This window comes from Scyliorhinus torazame, chromosome 17, assembly GCF_047496885.1.
Source record: "Scyliorhinus torazame isolate Kashiwa2021f chromosome 17, sScyTor2.1, whole genome shotgun sequence".
NCBI classification, from domain to species: Eukaryota; Metazoa; Chordata; class Chondrichthyes; order Carcharhiniformes; family Scyliorhinidae; genus Scyliorhinus; species Scyliorhinus torazame.
The window spans coordinates 11,382,281-11,398,954 of NC_092723.1; the positions used below are offsets into that span (position 1 = coordinate 11,382,281).

The 16,674-nt window shown below is 43.3% G+C and overlaps 1 protein-coding gene across 3 annotated transcripts in view; it reads left to right on the plus strand.

Annotated features, from left to right (window-relative positions):
* The window catches only part of LOC140393712 (AMP deaminase 2-like), a 160,999-nt gene that overhangs the window by 83,283 nt on the left and 61,042 nt on the right, over nucleotides 1–16,674 (plus strand). For all 3 annotated transcript variants that reach the window (XM_072480025.1, XM_072480023.1, XM_072480026.1), the window contains exons 2-5: nucleotides 5,426–5,559; nucleotides 9,027–9,157; nucleotides 14,170–14,238; nucleotides 16,251–16,362. In XM_072480025.1, coding sequence (XP_072336126.1) covers nucleotides 5,426–5,559; nucleotides 9,027–9,157; nucleotides 14,170–14,238; nucleotides 16,251–16,362 — 446 coding nt within the window. The remainder of the gene's footprint in view (nucleotides 1–5,425; nucleotides 5,560–9,026; nucleotides 9,158–14,169; nucleotides 14,239–16,250; nucleotides 16,363–16,674) is intronic.

Below are 16,674 nucleotides of genomic sequence, written 5' to 3' on the forward strand. Positions count from 1 at the left end.
GTTTAAGAACCATTCAACAGCTTCAGCTGACGCAGTGTGAATGGTTGCGATGTCACTAGAGATTCAATATGTGGCCGATGGTCTGTCTTGGATGGTCACTGTCACAATTTTATCTGTTCCTCATGTTCCCCTAAATGAGCAAGTAGCCACATCACCCCCAACCCTCGGCCTAAAGTCCTGAAACCCTAATAGTCCCTACTGGAAGACACTCCACACCCTACAAACTGAGCACGTCTCGAAGGTACACCTCCTGGATGACTGCAAACATCACCAACCACCGCCGAGTAATTGTGAAAATTTACTCACAATCTTAAAACTGCTTTGTAACACAGGAAAAAAAACAGGATGTTATTAATAATGAGCTATTATTTAATAGAGACAGATGTTTTCAATCAAAACTTTAGAAATCCCAATTAGATAAGAGAATGAGGCATCCTGATGAGGCAAATGACAAGGAAACCAACAGGGTTGTCAATTGACATCTGTGGCGTATTAGCAGCTTGTGCTTACAGTATATTCCATTCGCTTCCCCTAGCCCTGTGTTTAAATATAAATTGGAGACCATGAGCACAGCTGCTGCGTTTTCTCTGTATTCTGTTTCATCCCCACTGAATTTCAATTTAGTTTGATTTAATTCAGCGCATTCTCTCTTTTTCAATTTTCCTATAATTACAGTAAGCAGCTGGTTACTGTACCAGCCAAAATCTAATAAATACCGTAAGCTTATTTGAGATGGTAGGAATGAATTTTGTTGCTTCGGAGTGTGTTTTTTTTTTTACTTTTTTAATTTACAGTACCCAATTAATTTTTTTCCAATGAATGGGCAATTTAGCGTGGCCAATCCACCTACCCTGCACATCTTTTGGGTGCGGGGCGAAACCCACGCAAACACAGGGAGAAGTGCAAACTCCACAGTGACCCAGAGCTGGGATTGAACCTGGGATCTCGGTGCCGTGAGGCAGCAGGGCTAACCACTGTGCCACCGTGCTGCCCTGTTTTGTTTTACTTGATAAAACTATTTTAAAGGCTATATCTTTCATATGCTGTACTTTGTATCTATTGTGAAAGTGTGAATGAATCACTTTCATCCCCTTGTTGGTAGGCCCCATTTGTGTAAGCAAGAGGGTGGGTTGTTCAGCCTTTGCCAGTGCTGCTTTCCTGATGGTCACAATAGTACCAGACATTTTCTCAAAATGGGAAATTTGACAGACTTGGTGTTGAGTCACCCTGACAGAAACCCTTTGTAAATCTCATGATGTTGGGTGCAGTCTGTAGGAAACGCTTTGATTGCTCATGACACAATGCTTGAACTTCGAGAAGTCTTTCTGGACCAGATTATAGAGTTAGCCTGCCTATTAAAGCATGAACTGGTGTCAGCCTGTGCCTTTGATTCATTTGGCTTTGTGCATCTACATCTCTGTCACCAGTCACTCCTCATCAGCATTTTTACAATCAGCAATGTATTGCAAAAGGCATCTTCCTCAAAACTCTGCCCGACTGCCTGGTTCTCTTAACGGCAAATACCTTGGCTGTTTACAAATCTAAAATGTTTTCAGTGCTATTTATGACAGATGTTTTTATGAACAATCTTATCTAATTGTCTTAATATGAAAAAGGAAATTTTTATTTGAATAAGGTATTTTAAATATGCATTCTTCAAGTGTACTTTTTTCACGACCGAAAAGCAAGCTGATTAGATTTTTATTCTTTATTTAAAGGATAATGTTAAAGGTTTTAAAGGCTAAACTTTCACATTTCAAATGGTTTGATTTCCTTGGTCACCCACTGGGTTCGTCCAAAATGCAACCTCCAGTTGCAGTATTTCCAAAAATAAGCACACTTGTTCAATTCCTTCCAGTTTGCTTCTTTGCTTTTTGGGAATCTTTCTCTTTCAAAGGATTTGCAGCAAATAATTCATCTTTCATTCATTTCCCTTTCATTATCAGGAAGCAGATAGCTATCTTGAATTTCTCCAACAAATTCCGTGCCTTCTCTTCTTCAACCCTCTTTCCTCCTAGCTCTGCTTCTCGTTAGCTGGGTTCGGACCCTGCCTTTCTCGTCTTTGCGGGCCTGGTCAAAGATAGTCACGAGTTTCATGATGTTCTCCAGTCCCACTGATGCTAATTCACCAACAGCAGGGGCCTGGCGATGTTTTAGGATTGAAGTAGCTTTTCTCTTAGATTCCTCTTCCATGCGAACACATTCGTCGCTCTTACAAAGAACAAACAAAGAACAAAGCAATGTACAGCACAGGAACAGGCCCTTCGGCCCTCCAAGCCCATGCCGACCATGCTGCCCGACTAAACTACAATCTTCTACACTTCCTGGGTCCGTATCCTTCTATTCCCATCCTATTCATGTATTTGTCAAGATGCCCCTTAAATGTCCCTATCGTCCCTGCTTCCACCACCTCCTCCGGTAGCGAGTTCCAGGCACCCACTACCCTCTGCGTAAAAGAATTGCCTCGTACATCTACTCTAAACCTTGCCCCTCTCACCTTAAACCTATGCCCCCTAGTAATTGACCCCTCTACCCTGGGGAAAAGCCTCTGACTATCCACTCTGTCTATGCCCCTCATAATTTTATATACCTCTATCAGGTCTCCCCTCAACCTCCTTCGTTCCAGTGAGAACAAACCGAGTTTATTCAATCGCTCCTCATAGCTAATGCCCTCCATACCAGGCAACATTCTGGTAAATCTCTTCTGCACCCTCTCTAAAGCCTCCACATCCTTCTGGTAGTGTGGCGACCAGAATTGAACACTATACTCCAAGTGTGGCCTAACTAAGGTTCTATACAGCTGCAACATGACTTGCCAATTCTTATACTCAATGCCCCGGCCAATGAAGGCAAGCATGCCGTATGCCTTCTTGACTACCTTCTCCACCTGTGTTGCCCCTTTCAATGACCTGTGGATGACCTTAATTATGAGATAAGAATTAATGCATAGATTTTGGTGTCAGTATGACAGCAGGTTTCATGGCTCGAATTAGTCCCGAAAGACGTGCTTGTTAAGATCCGTTGGACATTCTGAATTCTCCCTCTGTGTATCCAAACAGGCGCTGGAGTGTGGCGACTAGGGGATTGTCACACTAACTTCATTGCAATGTTAATGTAAGCCCACTTGTGACACTAATAAAGATGATTATCATTATTATTACTGAGATGCCAATCGTCCAGCAACTTGTGGCGAGGTAGGAATATCCCATGAATTGCGAATCGCCGCATGTTACTGAAAACTTATATCTTGCAAAAGCAGTAGCCCATCTTCAGTCCCCCGCTGAGTTTCATGAAATTGCTAATTTTGCACATTAATTGTCCATTAACCTAGTCTGGTAAGTACTAGTTGCAACTTACTATGACAAAGTATCTAATTTTTACATACGGCTGTAGCTCAAGTCAGCTTCAGGTGCCTTGACACTTTGTCTTGGTGGCACCAGGATCTCTGACACGTAGCTTTGCTGAAGACTTGCAAGAATCCTGTTGCTAAATATAGCAGCCAGATCAATAATAAATGAATGCAGCTGCTGAATTGTGCCACTGCAGCAGTATAATGGCAGATGGTCTGTAAAGAGAGAAAGAAGGACATTTTTGTGTTTTTATTGTTGGCACGCAGCCTGCCTATCCTCCCCACGCCTTTTTCTCACAGTTGCAACCACATGTAAATGCAATTCAAAAGGTTGGCTGTGGCGTTGACGAGAATGATTTTTTTCTCATGTAATGCGAAGAATAAATTAAGTTGAAGGACAAAATGCTGGCGAGTAAATAGACTAACTACTGGGCAAACAAGTTACCTGGTGGAGAATTTTCAATAGCTTGGCTTCAGAGAATGTTGAACATTGTGATAAGTTTTCAGATACTGTTAGGACCTCCTGGGCCAGTGCGGGGTCAATTCCAGCCCCTCTTGACCTGGAGTCACAACACAATTGAAATTAACAATTAATTCTTAGAAAATACCCAAAGTCTCTGGTCTTTGGCTGCCCAATAATTACTGTCACCGGGTTTGTAAATTTAAATGCAATTAATTATTATTAATAACCATAACGATAAGTAAATAGACAGCAAATACAACTGGTTAACTAATCCTAAATAATTAATTATCCAATTCCTAACTATCCAATTCGTCTTTAACTAGCCCTCACCCCACACAAGACAGACAAATACAGAGGTGAAAGGGGTGTGAAGAAAAATAAAAAGGCTGAATTTCTCTGTTAGCGATGGATGCTTTCCAGCACACCTTTCTTCAGTCTAGGCCTTCAGTTGGGAGGTTTTTGCTTCCAGTCTGAAATGGTTCTCACTGTAGATTCATCCAGGTCTCAATGGCCTCACTGCAGGTTCAGAGATTAGCAGCTAGACAGCATTTCTGGAGAAAGGGAGAGCGAGACAGACAGCAGCTCTCAGCTTCTCCTCTCAACGTCCAGGATCCGACTGTCCCTGGGTTCTCTGAAAACCATCCCACGTGGGTAGGACCCAATCACAGCCCGTCGCCGGGCAGAATATGGGACTGGGTTCTCCGTTTTGGGGACTAAGTCCCCACGCCGTCGTGAAAACTGTGGTCTTTTACGCCAGGAAAACTGGCCTCAAAAGGCCACAAATTCACCGTTTTGCTGGGAGCTAGCAGGGAGCCGTCGTAGAGTTTGCAGCTCTAGCTGCCGATACGGCCCCCTGCACATCCGGGTCAGAGGCCGCACATGCAAAAACGTTTTGAATACTTGATACTACACAAATCTTTTCAAACTTCATATCCAAAAGAAAGACTAGTATTTACATCATGCTTTTCATGACCACTGGGCACAAAGTGCTTTGCAGACAAAGAAGTGTAGACACTTTTGTAATAAAATGCAATCACTTTGTGCACAGCAAGCTCCCACAAACTAGTGTGATGATGGTGTTGATTGAGGGATAAACATAAGATAACACGGATAACTCGCCTGCTCTTTTTCAAAATAATGCCACAAGATCTTTTGAGAGGGCAAATAGGGCCTCTGTTTATCATCTCATTCAGAAGTTGGCACCTCCGACAGTGTGTCACTCCCTCAGTACTGCACTGGGAATGTCGGCTTAGATTTTTGTGCTCAAATCCTGTGGGATTTGAATCCGCAGTGATTTGATTCGGAGGATAGAGTGGACAATGTTGAAAGATGCACCACTTTATCCAAAAGCACCTGTTCGTGATAATTGCTCATCATCTGCCGACATGAAATTTTATATTGAAGGCTATTTTGAAGTCAATAAAATTTGTGATTCCACATTAACTCTGCTAAAGGAAATGGTAACCTGGACAATTTGAATGTGATGAATAAATGATCAGCTGTATTGTATTTTATTCATATTTCATTCTAATTATACCCTATTAATTTCTTTTATTTTGAGGTGAGTCACTACTGCAAACCTTTGATCGAAATTTCTTTATTTGCTTACACAGATGTGTGCAGCAAGACAGGGACCCTGAAGCAAATTCATTGCTCTCAGTCACTTCCGGGAACCCCACTCTCTCTCAAATCTTTTCCTATCCAGCTCCCCACATCCATGGATGGAAAGTACAAGGAGATCGCAGAGGTGAGTGATACCTTTCAGCAACCGAAACCTCTCTGATTTTGTTACAGGCTGTCTTTTCCTCCACCATTGAAGGTGGTCAGCGGAAATGCTTTCACCTAATCTTTCTGTAAACAATTTATTAAAAAAAATAATGGATACATTGTTCGTCAAGTTTTGATCAAATGTATGTACCAAGGAGAAACTAACTTGTTTTTGGTAAAAAATGCATATAATAGAATCATAGGCTTTACAATGCAGAAGGAGGCCATTCGGCCCATCGAGTCTGCACCAGCCCTTGGAAACAGCACCCCATTTAAGCCCACACTTCCAACTTATCCCCGTACCCCAGTAACCCCACCTAACCTTTTTGGACACTGGGCAAATTAGCATGGCCAATCCACCTAACCTGCACGTCTTTGGACTGTGGGAGGGAACCGGAGCACCCAGAGGAAACCCACACAGACACTGGGAGAACGTGCAGACTCCGCACAGACAATGACCCAAGCCGGGAATCGAACCTGGGAGCCTGGAGCTTTGAAGCAACTGTGCTAATCATTGTGCTGCCTGTTGTTCGTGGATCCTTGATCCTGGAATCTTTTTAAAGGACCATTAACGTTCTTGGATACAGGCAGCACGGTAATACAGTGGGTAGCACTGTTGCTTCACAGCGCCAGGCTCCCAGGTTTGATTCCCGGCTTGGGTCACTATCTGTGTGGAGTCTGCACGTTATCCCCGTGTCTGCGTGGGTTTCCTCCGCTCCACTTTCCTCCCACAAGTCCTGAAAGACGTGCTTGTTAGGTAATTTGGACATTCTGAATTCTCCCTCTGTGTACCCAAATAGGTGCTGGAATGTGGCAACTCGGGACTTTTCACAGTGACTTCATTGCAGTGTTAATGTAAGCCTACTTGTGACAATAAAGATGATTTTAAAAATATAGAATGTTGCGAATTGTCTCAGCTACTGTAGGGGAATTTGTCAACACTGCCAAAATGCGAGCAGAGTTTTCAGAGCAGATTGTTGGATGTGAAATCTCTTCACTGAGATGGAAGCTCTTCGGATTTTTTTTTTCACCTTGTTAGTTACAGAGCAGCTTGTTAGTTACAGAGCAGCAATCAGGCAGGCCAGGAATCAGGCAGGCCTAGTTGAAAAACCTCAAGAGTTGTAATTGTAATAAGTTGACTGAGGATGGCAGATGTATGCACTGTACTGAGTGCTCTCTTCACTTCTTTGTTTACATTTATCATATATCCAATGTTTTCATGTGTGGAACAATCTGCCTGGACTTCATGCAGAACAATACTTTTCTCTGTACCTCAGTACACGTGGCAAATCTAAATCTGTGGCTGGAATCATAAGAGATGGGTTTTGTTGGTGAAGGTGTGCTTTGCTGGTTGTGTTTACATTTAATTAATTAGTTTTTGATGTAGAGTCACTTCAACCAATGCAGGAGCCAATTTGAGAATAGCAAAGAAGAAAAATGAACAAACTTGTGCTTTTTGATTGTTATTTTGAGAGAAGAATGATGGCCTGTAGCCATTAAGAGAACGCGCTGCCTGTAAACCATACCAGGGATCATAGATCATAGAATTTACAGTGCGGAAGGAGGCCATTCGGCCCATCGACTCTTCACCGGCCCCTGGAAAGAGCACCCCACTTAAGCCCACACCTTCACCCCATCCCCGTAATCCCACCTGACCTTTTTAGACACTATGGGCAATATAGCATGGCCAATCCACCTAACCTTGCACGTCTTTGGACTATGGGAGGAAACCGGAGCACCCAGAGGAAACCCACGCAGACACGGCGGGAACGTGCAGACTCCGCACAGACAGTGCCCCAAGCCGGGAATCGAACCTAGGACCCGGGAGCTGTGAAGCAACAGTGCTAACCACTGTTCTACCGAGCCGCCCTTATGGGATGTTGCCCACACATCTGAATAAGGCGACAAGACCTCCTTTAATATCTATCTGAAAGACCCCACTTCTGTCAATGTCAGACTGTTCCTGCAGGAGCAGATCAGTAACTGCACAAATGCAGTGTTTTGTTACACCCCATGCCTACGTGGAGCATCACAGGTTGGGGTGGTCCAGCTTTCCTCCCCCCTCCCTTTCAGCCTAATGCTTTATGGCATACAGAATGCTTTTCTGCCTTCAGTCTGTGTCCTTTCAACTTCAAAACTGCCACCCTCTGCCTTCTCCGCAAAATTTCCCAGTAACTGTCCCATCTCATAACTCGTTGCCATCTCAAGTCTTTGAAGTTTTCACCTCGGTGTTTTACCTCCCTCACTCACTTTGGTTCCCTTCATTCAGGGTTCTGCCTAGCCTGCAGGATCGACATTCCTTTGTCCTTCACAAGTCCTTTATAGCTGTTACCTCATGTGTTCTCTTTAACCTCACATGTAGCATTGGACACAGGCAACATCCAGCTCCACCCCTCAGCTCGACCTTACAGATAATGTCCCAGACAATACCATCGCTGTTCTTGGGTATGTCCTGCCTCACCAGCAGGACAGACCCAGCAGAGGTGGTGGCACAGTGCTATACGGGAGGGAGGGAGATGCCCTGGGAGTCCTCAACATCGACTCTGGACCCCATGAAACACGGCACCATCTTAAACATGGACAAGGAAACCTCCTGCTGATTATCACGTACTGTAATCCCCCTGCTGATGAATCAGTGCTCCTCCATATTGTGCACCACTTGGAGGAAGCATTGAGGGTGGCAAGAGTGCAGAATGTACTCTAGGTTACGCCAGGGTCACTCATGTCCTGATCTCATTACAGCCTTGGTTCAACCATGGACAAAAGAGCTGAATGCTAGAGATGAGGCGAGAGTGACTGCCCTTGCTATCAAGGAACCCTAGCAAAACTGAAGCCAGTAGGATTGGGAAAAACGCTCCACTATTGGAGTCATACCTGGCAAAAGGAAGATGGTTGTGATGGTTGGAAGTCAATCGTCTCCGCTCTGGGACATCACTGCAGAAGTTCCTCAGGGTAGTGTCCTAGGCCCAACCATTTTCAGCTGCTTCATCAATGACCTCCCTTCCATCCTAAGGGCCATCCTAAGGTCAGAAGTGGGGATGTTTGCAGATGACTGCATACTGTTTAGCCCCATTTGCGACTCCTCAGAAACTGAAGCATCCATGTCCAAATGCAGTAAGGCCTGGACAATATCTAGGCTTGGGCTGACAAGTAGAAGTAACATTTGCACCACACATACCAGGCAATGACCATCTCCAACAAGAGAGGATCTAACTATCATCCCTTGACATTCAATGATATTATCATCGCTGAATCCCCCATTATCAACGTCCTGGGGTCTATTCTATGACCTTTTTGATGTGTGCGCAGTATGAGCCCATATCCGCACCCCTCCAAAATTATTCATATTCTTTGTAAATAATTATTATCCTGCTAATTTCACATGCGTCTCTTAAAGCATCAGACATTTCTTTTTTATTTGTCCTTGTTCCTTATTTATTACTTTAGGAGCTGTTCACCCGATCTCTGACAGAGAGTGACATGAGGACTGCTCCTTATGAATTTCCAGAGGAGAGTCCCATTGAACAGCTGGAGGAGAGACGGCAACGTTTGGAACGACAGATCAGCCAGGATGTGAGGTAAGCTGAATTGCTGCACAAACTCGAGATTTCAGGATTTTAGGAAAACAAAAGTTTGTTCCATCAGATAACGAAAGCAGCAAGAGTGTTATAGTTATTTATTTTGTAGTTTGTGCCAACTAGCGAATAGTTTCAATCGTTTATGGATCAACAATAAAGGAATGTTGCACTGTGCCCTTGTCTGCTCTATGACTGCTCAAGTCTTAATGGATTAGGAGCTAAAGAATTGAATGAAGTATGCACAAAATCCAATACCAGTTTGCTCGACACCTATTGATAATTATTCTTTTATACCAGTTAGTTAATTGGCACAGCCCTGCTAATTAATTCTGGCTTTTGTTTTTCACTTAATGGATCATTTTAATTACTCAGATTTTTCATTTGATTTCCACATACTGTTTATGTCTTGTCACTTGCCTTGTTAAGCTCTGTTATTGTCAATTACATTGTTACGGGTAAGAGCAATATGTGATGGGTATTAATATGTATTTGAGCACATATAAATAGAGGATAGCTGGGCACGCGTCGTATGCGAGAAGAGCTGTGAGACTGAACAAGTCAATAAGGTCAATTTAAAAACCAACTGACTTGGATCCGAGTAACATATTCCCTCTCAATAAAGATCAAAGAACTATTGTGGGATTTTTTTTTAAAGTTCCCGTTTCAGTAATGGCCATTAATTTTGAACGTGAAATACACCATTATCAGTCAGATACTACAGGGGCTGGATTAGCACAGTGGGTTAAACAGCTGGCTTGTAATGCAGAACAAGGCCAGCAGCGCGGGTTCAATTCCCGTACCGGCCTCCCCGAACAGGCGCCGGAATGTGGCGACTAGGGGCTTTTCACAGTAACTTCATTGAAGCCTACTTGTGACAATAAGTGATTACTATTATTAATAATATTATTAGATACTAATGCTCAATGGAAGCGAAAAAGCTGACCAAATCCTATCTTATCACATTGACAAATAGCAAGCCGGTTTATTTGTTTAATCCCTTGGACTTTTCTGATGAAAAGCGCTAACTGATTGTGGTAGGTTTTGTGCACTCTGCAGCGAGGGGACACTAGTTGAAAAGTTCACAGTCTGATAAACTGTGTGGAGTTTTACTGGGAATGTGATCCAGCTGAGAGCACTGAAAATAAACATCGTGTTTGCTGTTCACATATTTATTGCGCAAGCTGATGTGTGTTGAAAGGAACTTGATTTTTTTTTTACTGTTACTGATCCTACTTGCTTCTTATCAGATGCACATTCAGTAAAATGGTATACATTGGCTACAACAAGTGTAACAAAATTAAACTCCAAATAATTTTTTAAATAAAAAATGTGTTTCCCTGGAGTGTTGAAAACATGCCTTGGGCAAAGAATAAGAAAACTTGTGATTGGGAGGAGTCAGGTTCTTCTCTATACCTGTACCATTTCTACATACACTTTGTTTGTTTAATTCATGTTTCCGGCTCCCTTTTCTAATAAAATGCCATTTATGAGTGGAACTCAATCCACAGCACTGTAGAAACTTTTGATTTCTTTTTTTGGTGACCTCCTTCAGGTGGCCCCGTATTGCTAAGTTATAGAGTTTTCCTGGCTGAGCTATGGATTCAAGTCTCAGGACTGCCCGTTGCTCAGAAATGTCATGATGCTATGTCCCGAAGACGAAACTGACAATGCCAATGTTCTTGTTTTGCTGTGCTATAAAACAGCATAAATGATGTTGGCATGGAGAAATTATAGTGAGCAGCTGTTTTGGTATTGGAGAACATATGTTGGGAAAGGATTGAAGTAAAGGCCCCGCTTATGAAGGGTTCAGAAAAGGCATTGATCTTTGTGTCATTTGAGAATTTATCCAAAAGCTTCCTGGCCATTACCCATAACACAATCTTTATGGAACCGTCATTCGTGACCCTATTATTTGTAACTTGGGTATTGTTTTCCTCTGACTACTTAGGCTTAATGCATATGGCCAGTACTATGTTGGTTCTAGAAGTAAGCTCTAAATGCGTGACACCGACTGGCAACATTTTAACATTTAATTTCTCTGCTCCTCTCACCCACTCTAATCTGCAGCCTTCTGTACTGGCTGCACTCCGCTCTCTCAGATCCAACCCTGGCCAGATTGTTGTCTGGCGTACTGACCTCTACATCACAGAGGCTGAACACCAACTCTCAGACACTTCCTCCTACCTCCTCCTGGGCCATGACCCCACCACTGAGCATCAAGCCATTGTTCCCAGGACTGTCACGGACTCCATCTCCTCTGGAGATCTTCATTGCACAGCCTCCAACCTCCTAATTTCTCAACCCTGGACAGCCCGCCTCTACCTCCTCCCCAAAATCCACACACAGGACTGCCCTGGTAGGCCCATTGAGTGAGCCTATTCCTGCCCCACCAAATTCATTTCATATCTTGACTCCATATTCTCTCCTCTTGTCCAGTCCCTTCCAGCCGGCATCCGTGATTCCTCTGATGCCCTGTATCACATCAACAACTTCCAGTTCCCCGGCCCTAACCGCCTCCTCTTTACCATGGATGTCCAATCCCTCGATACCTCCATTCCCCACCGGGATGACCTGAGAGCTCTCCGCTTCTTCCTCGAACAGAGGCCTGAACAATCCCCATCCATCACCACTCTCATCCGTCTGGCTGAACTTGTCCTCTCACTCAACAATTTCTCCTTCAACAATTCTCATTTCCTCTAAGCCAAAGGTATGACTATGAGTACTCGCATGGGTCCTGGTTTTGCCTGTCTCTTTATGGGATATGTGGAACATTCCTTGTTCCAATCCTACTCTGGCACCATCCCCAACTTTTATCGGTATATTGACAACTGTTTCGGTGCCACTTCATGTTCCCGTCTGGACCTGGAAAAGTATTAATTTTTCTTCCAATTCCCACCCCTCTATCACCTTCATATGATCCATCTCTGTCAATTCACTACCCTTCCTTGACCTTTCTATTTCAATTTCTGGGGATGGACTCTCCACTAGTATCCATTACAAGCCCACTGACTCCCATTGCTCTTCACACCCCACATCCTGTAAGGACTACATCCCATTCTCCCAGTTCCTTCGCCTCCGTCGCACCTGTTCCGATGATGCCACTTTCCAAAACAGTGCTGCGACATGTCTTCATTCTTCCTTAATCGCGCTTTCTCACCCACTGTGGTCGACGGGGCTCTCAACTGTGTCCGACCCATCCTCTGCTCTCACCCCCTCTCCTCCCTCCCAGAACCAGGATAGGGTCCCCCTGGTCCTCACTTTTCATCCCACCAGTCTCAGCATTCAAAGAATCATCCTCCGCCAGTTCTTCCAACTCCAGCACAATTCCACCACCAAACACATCTTCCCCTCACTCCCCGTGTCAGCATTTCGCAGGGACTGTTCCCTCTGGGATACTCTGGTCCATTCATTTATCACCCCCATTATCTCACCCTCTTCCCACGGCACCATCCCATGCAATTGCAGAAGATGTAACACCTGCCCCTTTACCTCCTCCCTGCTCACTACCTCAGGCCCTAAACACACTTTTCAAGTGAAGCAGCGCTTCGCGTGCACCTCCTTCAATCTGGTCTTTTGCATTCACTGCTCCCAGTGCGGTCTATTCTATATTGGAAAGACTAAATGCAGACTGGGTGATTGCTTTGCAGAACACCTCTGGTTCATCTGCAAGCAGGATCCAGACCTTCCTGTCACTGCCATTTCAACTCGCCATCCTGCCCTATGTCCACATGTCCGTCCTTGGCCTGCTGCAATGTTCCAGTGAAGCCTGGCGCAAACTGGAGGAACAGCATCTCATCTTTCAATTAGGCACGTTACAGCCTTCCAGACTTAACATCGAGTTCAACAACTTCCGACTATGAACTCTCTCCTCCACCTTCACCCTATTTTTATTTCTGTCAATTTATTTTAATTTTAATTTCTTCCACTGATCATTTTTCCCCTCACCATTGTTCCCCTCCCCCACTCTACTTGAGCCAACTGTTCCAAGTTGCCCTTTAACACACTGCTCAACTTTGTTCTGCCATTCACACATTCTAATCTCTTTATGTGCCACGATCAGCACCCTACTTAGCCTTAATCACCCCTATTTACGTTCCTTTTGTCTTCTATTTTTGTCAATCCCCCCCCCCTTCCAGCCACACCGCACCACGCCCCCCTCCCACTACAGTATAAATCTGACTCCATTTCCAATTCTCTCCAGCTTTGACAGAATCATCCAGACTCGAAATGTTAGCTCCCTTTTCTCTGCACTCATGTTCTCAGACCTGCTGAGGTGGTCCAGTATTTTCTGCTATATTTATATTTTCTGTTATATTTTAACAGTGTGCAATGAAGTCTAAACTATACAGGTTCCTATTTTAACAGAACTTCATGCTTAGGTTTATATTTCGAACCAGGGTTTTCTTGCCAGTTGTGTTCATGTTGAGCTCCTTGATCCAATGCGTTCCTGTTGCAAGGCTCCCCAGTGTTTTCACTGCAATGGTTGTGCTTTCACAGTATTGGTAAGGAGTGACCTGGAATTGATGATTCCGCTTGTGTTTAAAATTGTATTTTGATCACTTGTTCCTTTGTATGGCTGACAAAGTTTAGGACTTGGTCATACTGTTTAAGAATTGAGAAAAAGTGTATATTTATTTTTTTATATATATATATATATATATATATAGTGTATATATATATATTTGTCTATGATGAAAAGCTTCCCCCATGTGTCACCAACCATTTTAATCTGTATTGCGGCCGGCGCAAACAACTAAAATGATTAGAACAGTTGTTCAATTACTCTAGAAATACTGAGCGTGCAAACTTAAAAAGGTTTGTGGCCGTTTGGTGGAGGGGGTGGGGGAGGAGTCAAGACTTTGTATTTCGGCACAGATTATGAACTGCACTTAGAAAATATGTTTCCTAATATCTGGATTAACTGGCTTGTTTTTTTTCTCTCTCTCTCTCTCTTATTCCATTTCCCCTTTCTCTCCCTGTATCTTTGCCTTGCTTCTGCCTGCCGTTCTCAGACTAGAACCAGAAATTTTACTCCGAGCCAAACAGGACTTCATGAAAATTGACAGCGCTACAGATCTACAGTGAGTCTTGGAGTGCTTCCGCGTGGTACCAGTCGTCTGTCTGCAGAATTGTCGTGGATACTTTCTGATTCCTTTCTGCCCTTTTACAGGTTTTGACAAGCGGATTATTTGTGCTCTTATGTGACCAACCAGACTGATCAGTGAGCACCGTGTCTATACCACTGACCTAATCAGGATCTGTTTCTCATTTAACAGAGGTCTTCAGGGACAGATACAATTAAAACATATTTTTTTAAGTGACTTTGTTTTCAATAACCATCAAGACACTGTCTTGGATTTTGCTTTTTGCTTTGCCCAATCTTTTTCTCACGTTCAAAGTATTTTTTGCATACTGTGCTTTGAATTTTGACATGGTCTTCAGCTCTGTCCTTCAAATATGTAGCTTAGGACTTGAGAAATAATTATAGCAAACGCTTGCCTGTATTGTGGTATCTTGGAGTTCAGTCTTAATTTTGTTCAGCTCTGCATTGTAAAAGTAATGTGCCACAGAGACAAAACTCATTGTACGAGAGAGAGTGAGACCAAAAGCAGCTTTTCACTCTTCTAGTCTGGCGGTGTAAAGAAATTCTTCAGGTTTGAAGATGAGCTCAGACAGCAATTAGTCACAGCTGGATCTGTGCGGTAATCAGACCTGAACAGCTGTGCTGGATTTTCTGAGGTACTGATTAATCAGGACATAGCTGGGAGATCTACCCATTCTGAGAAGCTAAGTTTTAGAATAGGGAAGGAGTCGGGACAATTCAAACCCCTCTTACCTATTCTGCTTCTTAATTAGATCATGGTTGAATGAAAAAGTGAAACTTTTAATCAGATAAAATAGACACAGCGAAGTTTGGGAAAGGTTGAGCAGGCTCGGGGCGGCACATTGGCGCAGTGGTTAGCACTGCTGCCTCAGGGCACTGAGGACCCGGGTTCGATCATGGCCCCGGGTCACTGTCCGTGTGGAGTTTGCACATTCTCCCTATCACCTATCTCTGAGTGGGTTGGCTTTCACCCCCACAACCCAAAGATGTGTAGGGTAGGTGGATTGGCCACATTAAATTGCCCCTTAATTGGGGGAAAAAAATAATTGGGCACTCTGAATTTAAAAAGAAAGATAGAGCAGGCTGCCACTCTTTTTTAAAATACTAAGAGGAGAGGTTTTATCGAGTCCTTCAACATTTTGAAGGCGTTTGAAAGGGTGAAACTGTCTCCACTTGGTATAGTCCATAACAGGGGAGCATAAATATAAGATAGCCACTAATTGGTACTGTAAATTTAGACATTGGAAGGATTTCCTTTTATATAGAGAGTAGTAAGAACATGGAACTCCCTGTCACCTGGAGCGGTTGAGGCAGATAGCATCGACTGTTTTTAAAGGTGGGCTTGATGCATTCATGAAGGAGGAGGGTAAGAAAAGAGGTAGACGAGGCAGGAAGTGAAGAGGTGAATATGGTGGGAAGAAACTAGTGGAATATAATCACCACCATCGACCTTTATGGGGTTAGGGCTTTAGTAACTAGGGCTTCAGGGCTTTAGACATAGGGCTTTAGTAACTCTGAGCTGTAGTAATTCTGTGTACCACCTGCCATTTGGGAAACTCCACAGCAGTTAATTCCCGATGTGAGGATATTTCAGCCAGGTAACCCAAGATGCACGCAGTGTGAAGTGGTGGTTTGAAAGGTTTTTTTTTATAAAAATCGTTGGGAATATGAAATTGATGAGATGTTCTTTGTGAAAATTATGATCCTTAACTTTTGACACTGACACTTCCAGTTTAAACAATTAACAGCTCTTTTTGAGAGCAAGCAAATGTTGCATTGGGTCCATTATTAGTTTTGCCACGCTGATATCCAGATTGGAATTTGTATAGGTATTGTAATTTGCATTAGTTTTATGATGTTTTACAAAGAATCTTCTCTGAGAAATGCAAATAATTCAAGGTGTAACCTTGCAGTGAATTCAAGTGTTCCAGCCAGACACTTAATGCAAACAATATGTTTTATGGCCTGCCTTTTGGACGTTTTCCTTAGATACTACAAGGACCAAATTGATGCCACAGCAGAGGAGTATCCAGAAGAGCAGGAGAACGATATGGTTCAGGAATTCCAGCGAGTTCGTATATCTGGAGAGGAGAAATGTGGGGTATGGCCGAACTTTAAGGACTGATGTATGGTATTTGGGAGATGGATGGGAATAGCTTATGGAATAGACACACTTGATGGTGCTCTTGATTGTCCATTCAGTGTGTTAAAATGTTTATTGTGCAAAGTTTGTCACATGCTACTTTTTTTATTAGACGGTTTGCTTTTAATTCTTCACAAACCTTTAATAAGAGGAGTTTTCAAATGGTCAACAGCTGTGTTTTAAATGAGGTATTCCTCCCTTGTTCTTCAATGCTCTCCCCTCACTATACATGCAGAGGACAGGGTGGGTTGCCTCCCTCCATTTATACTT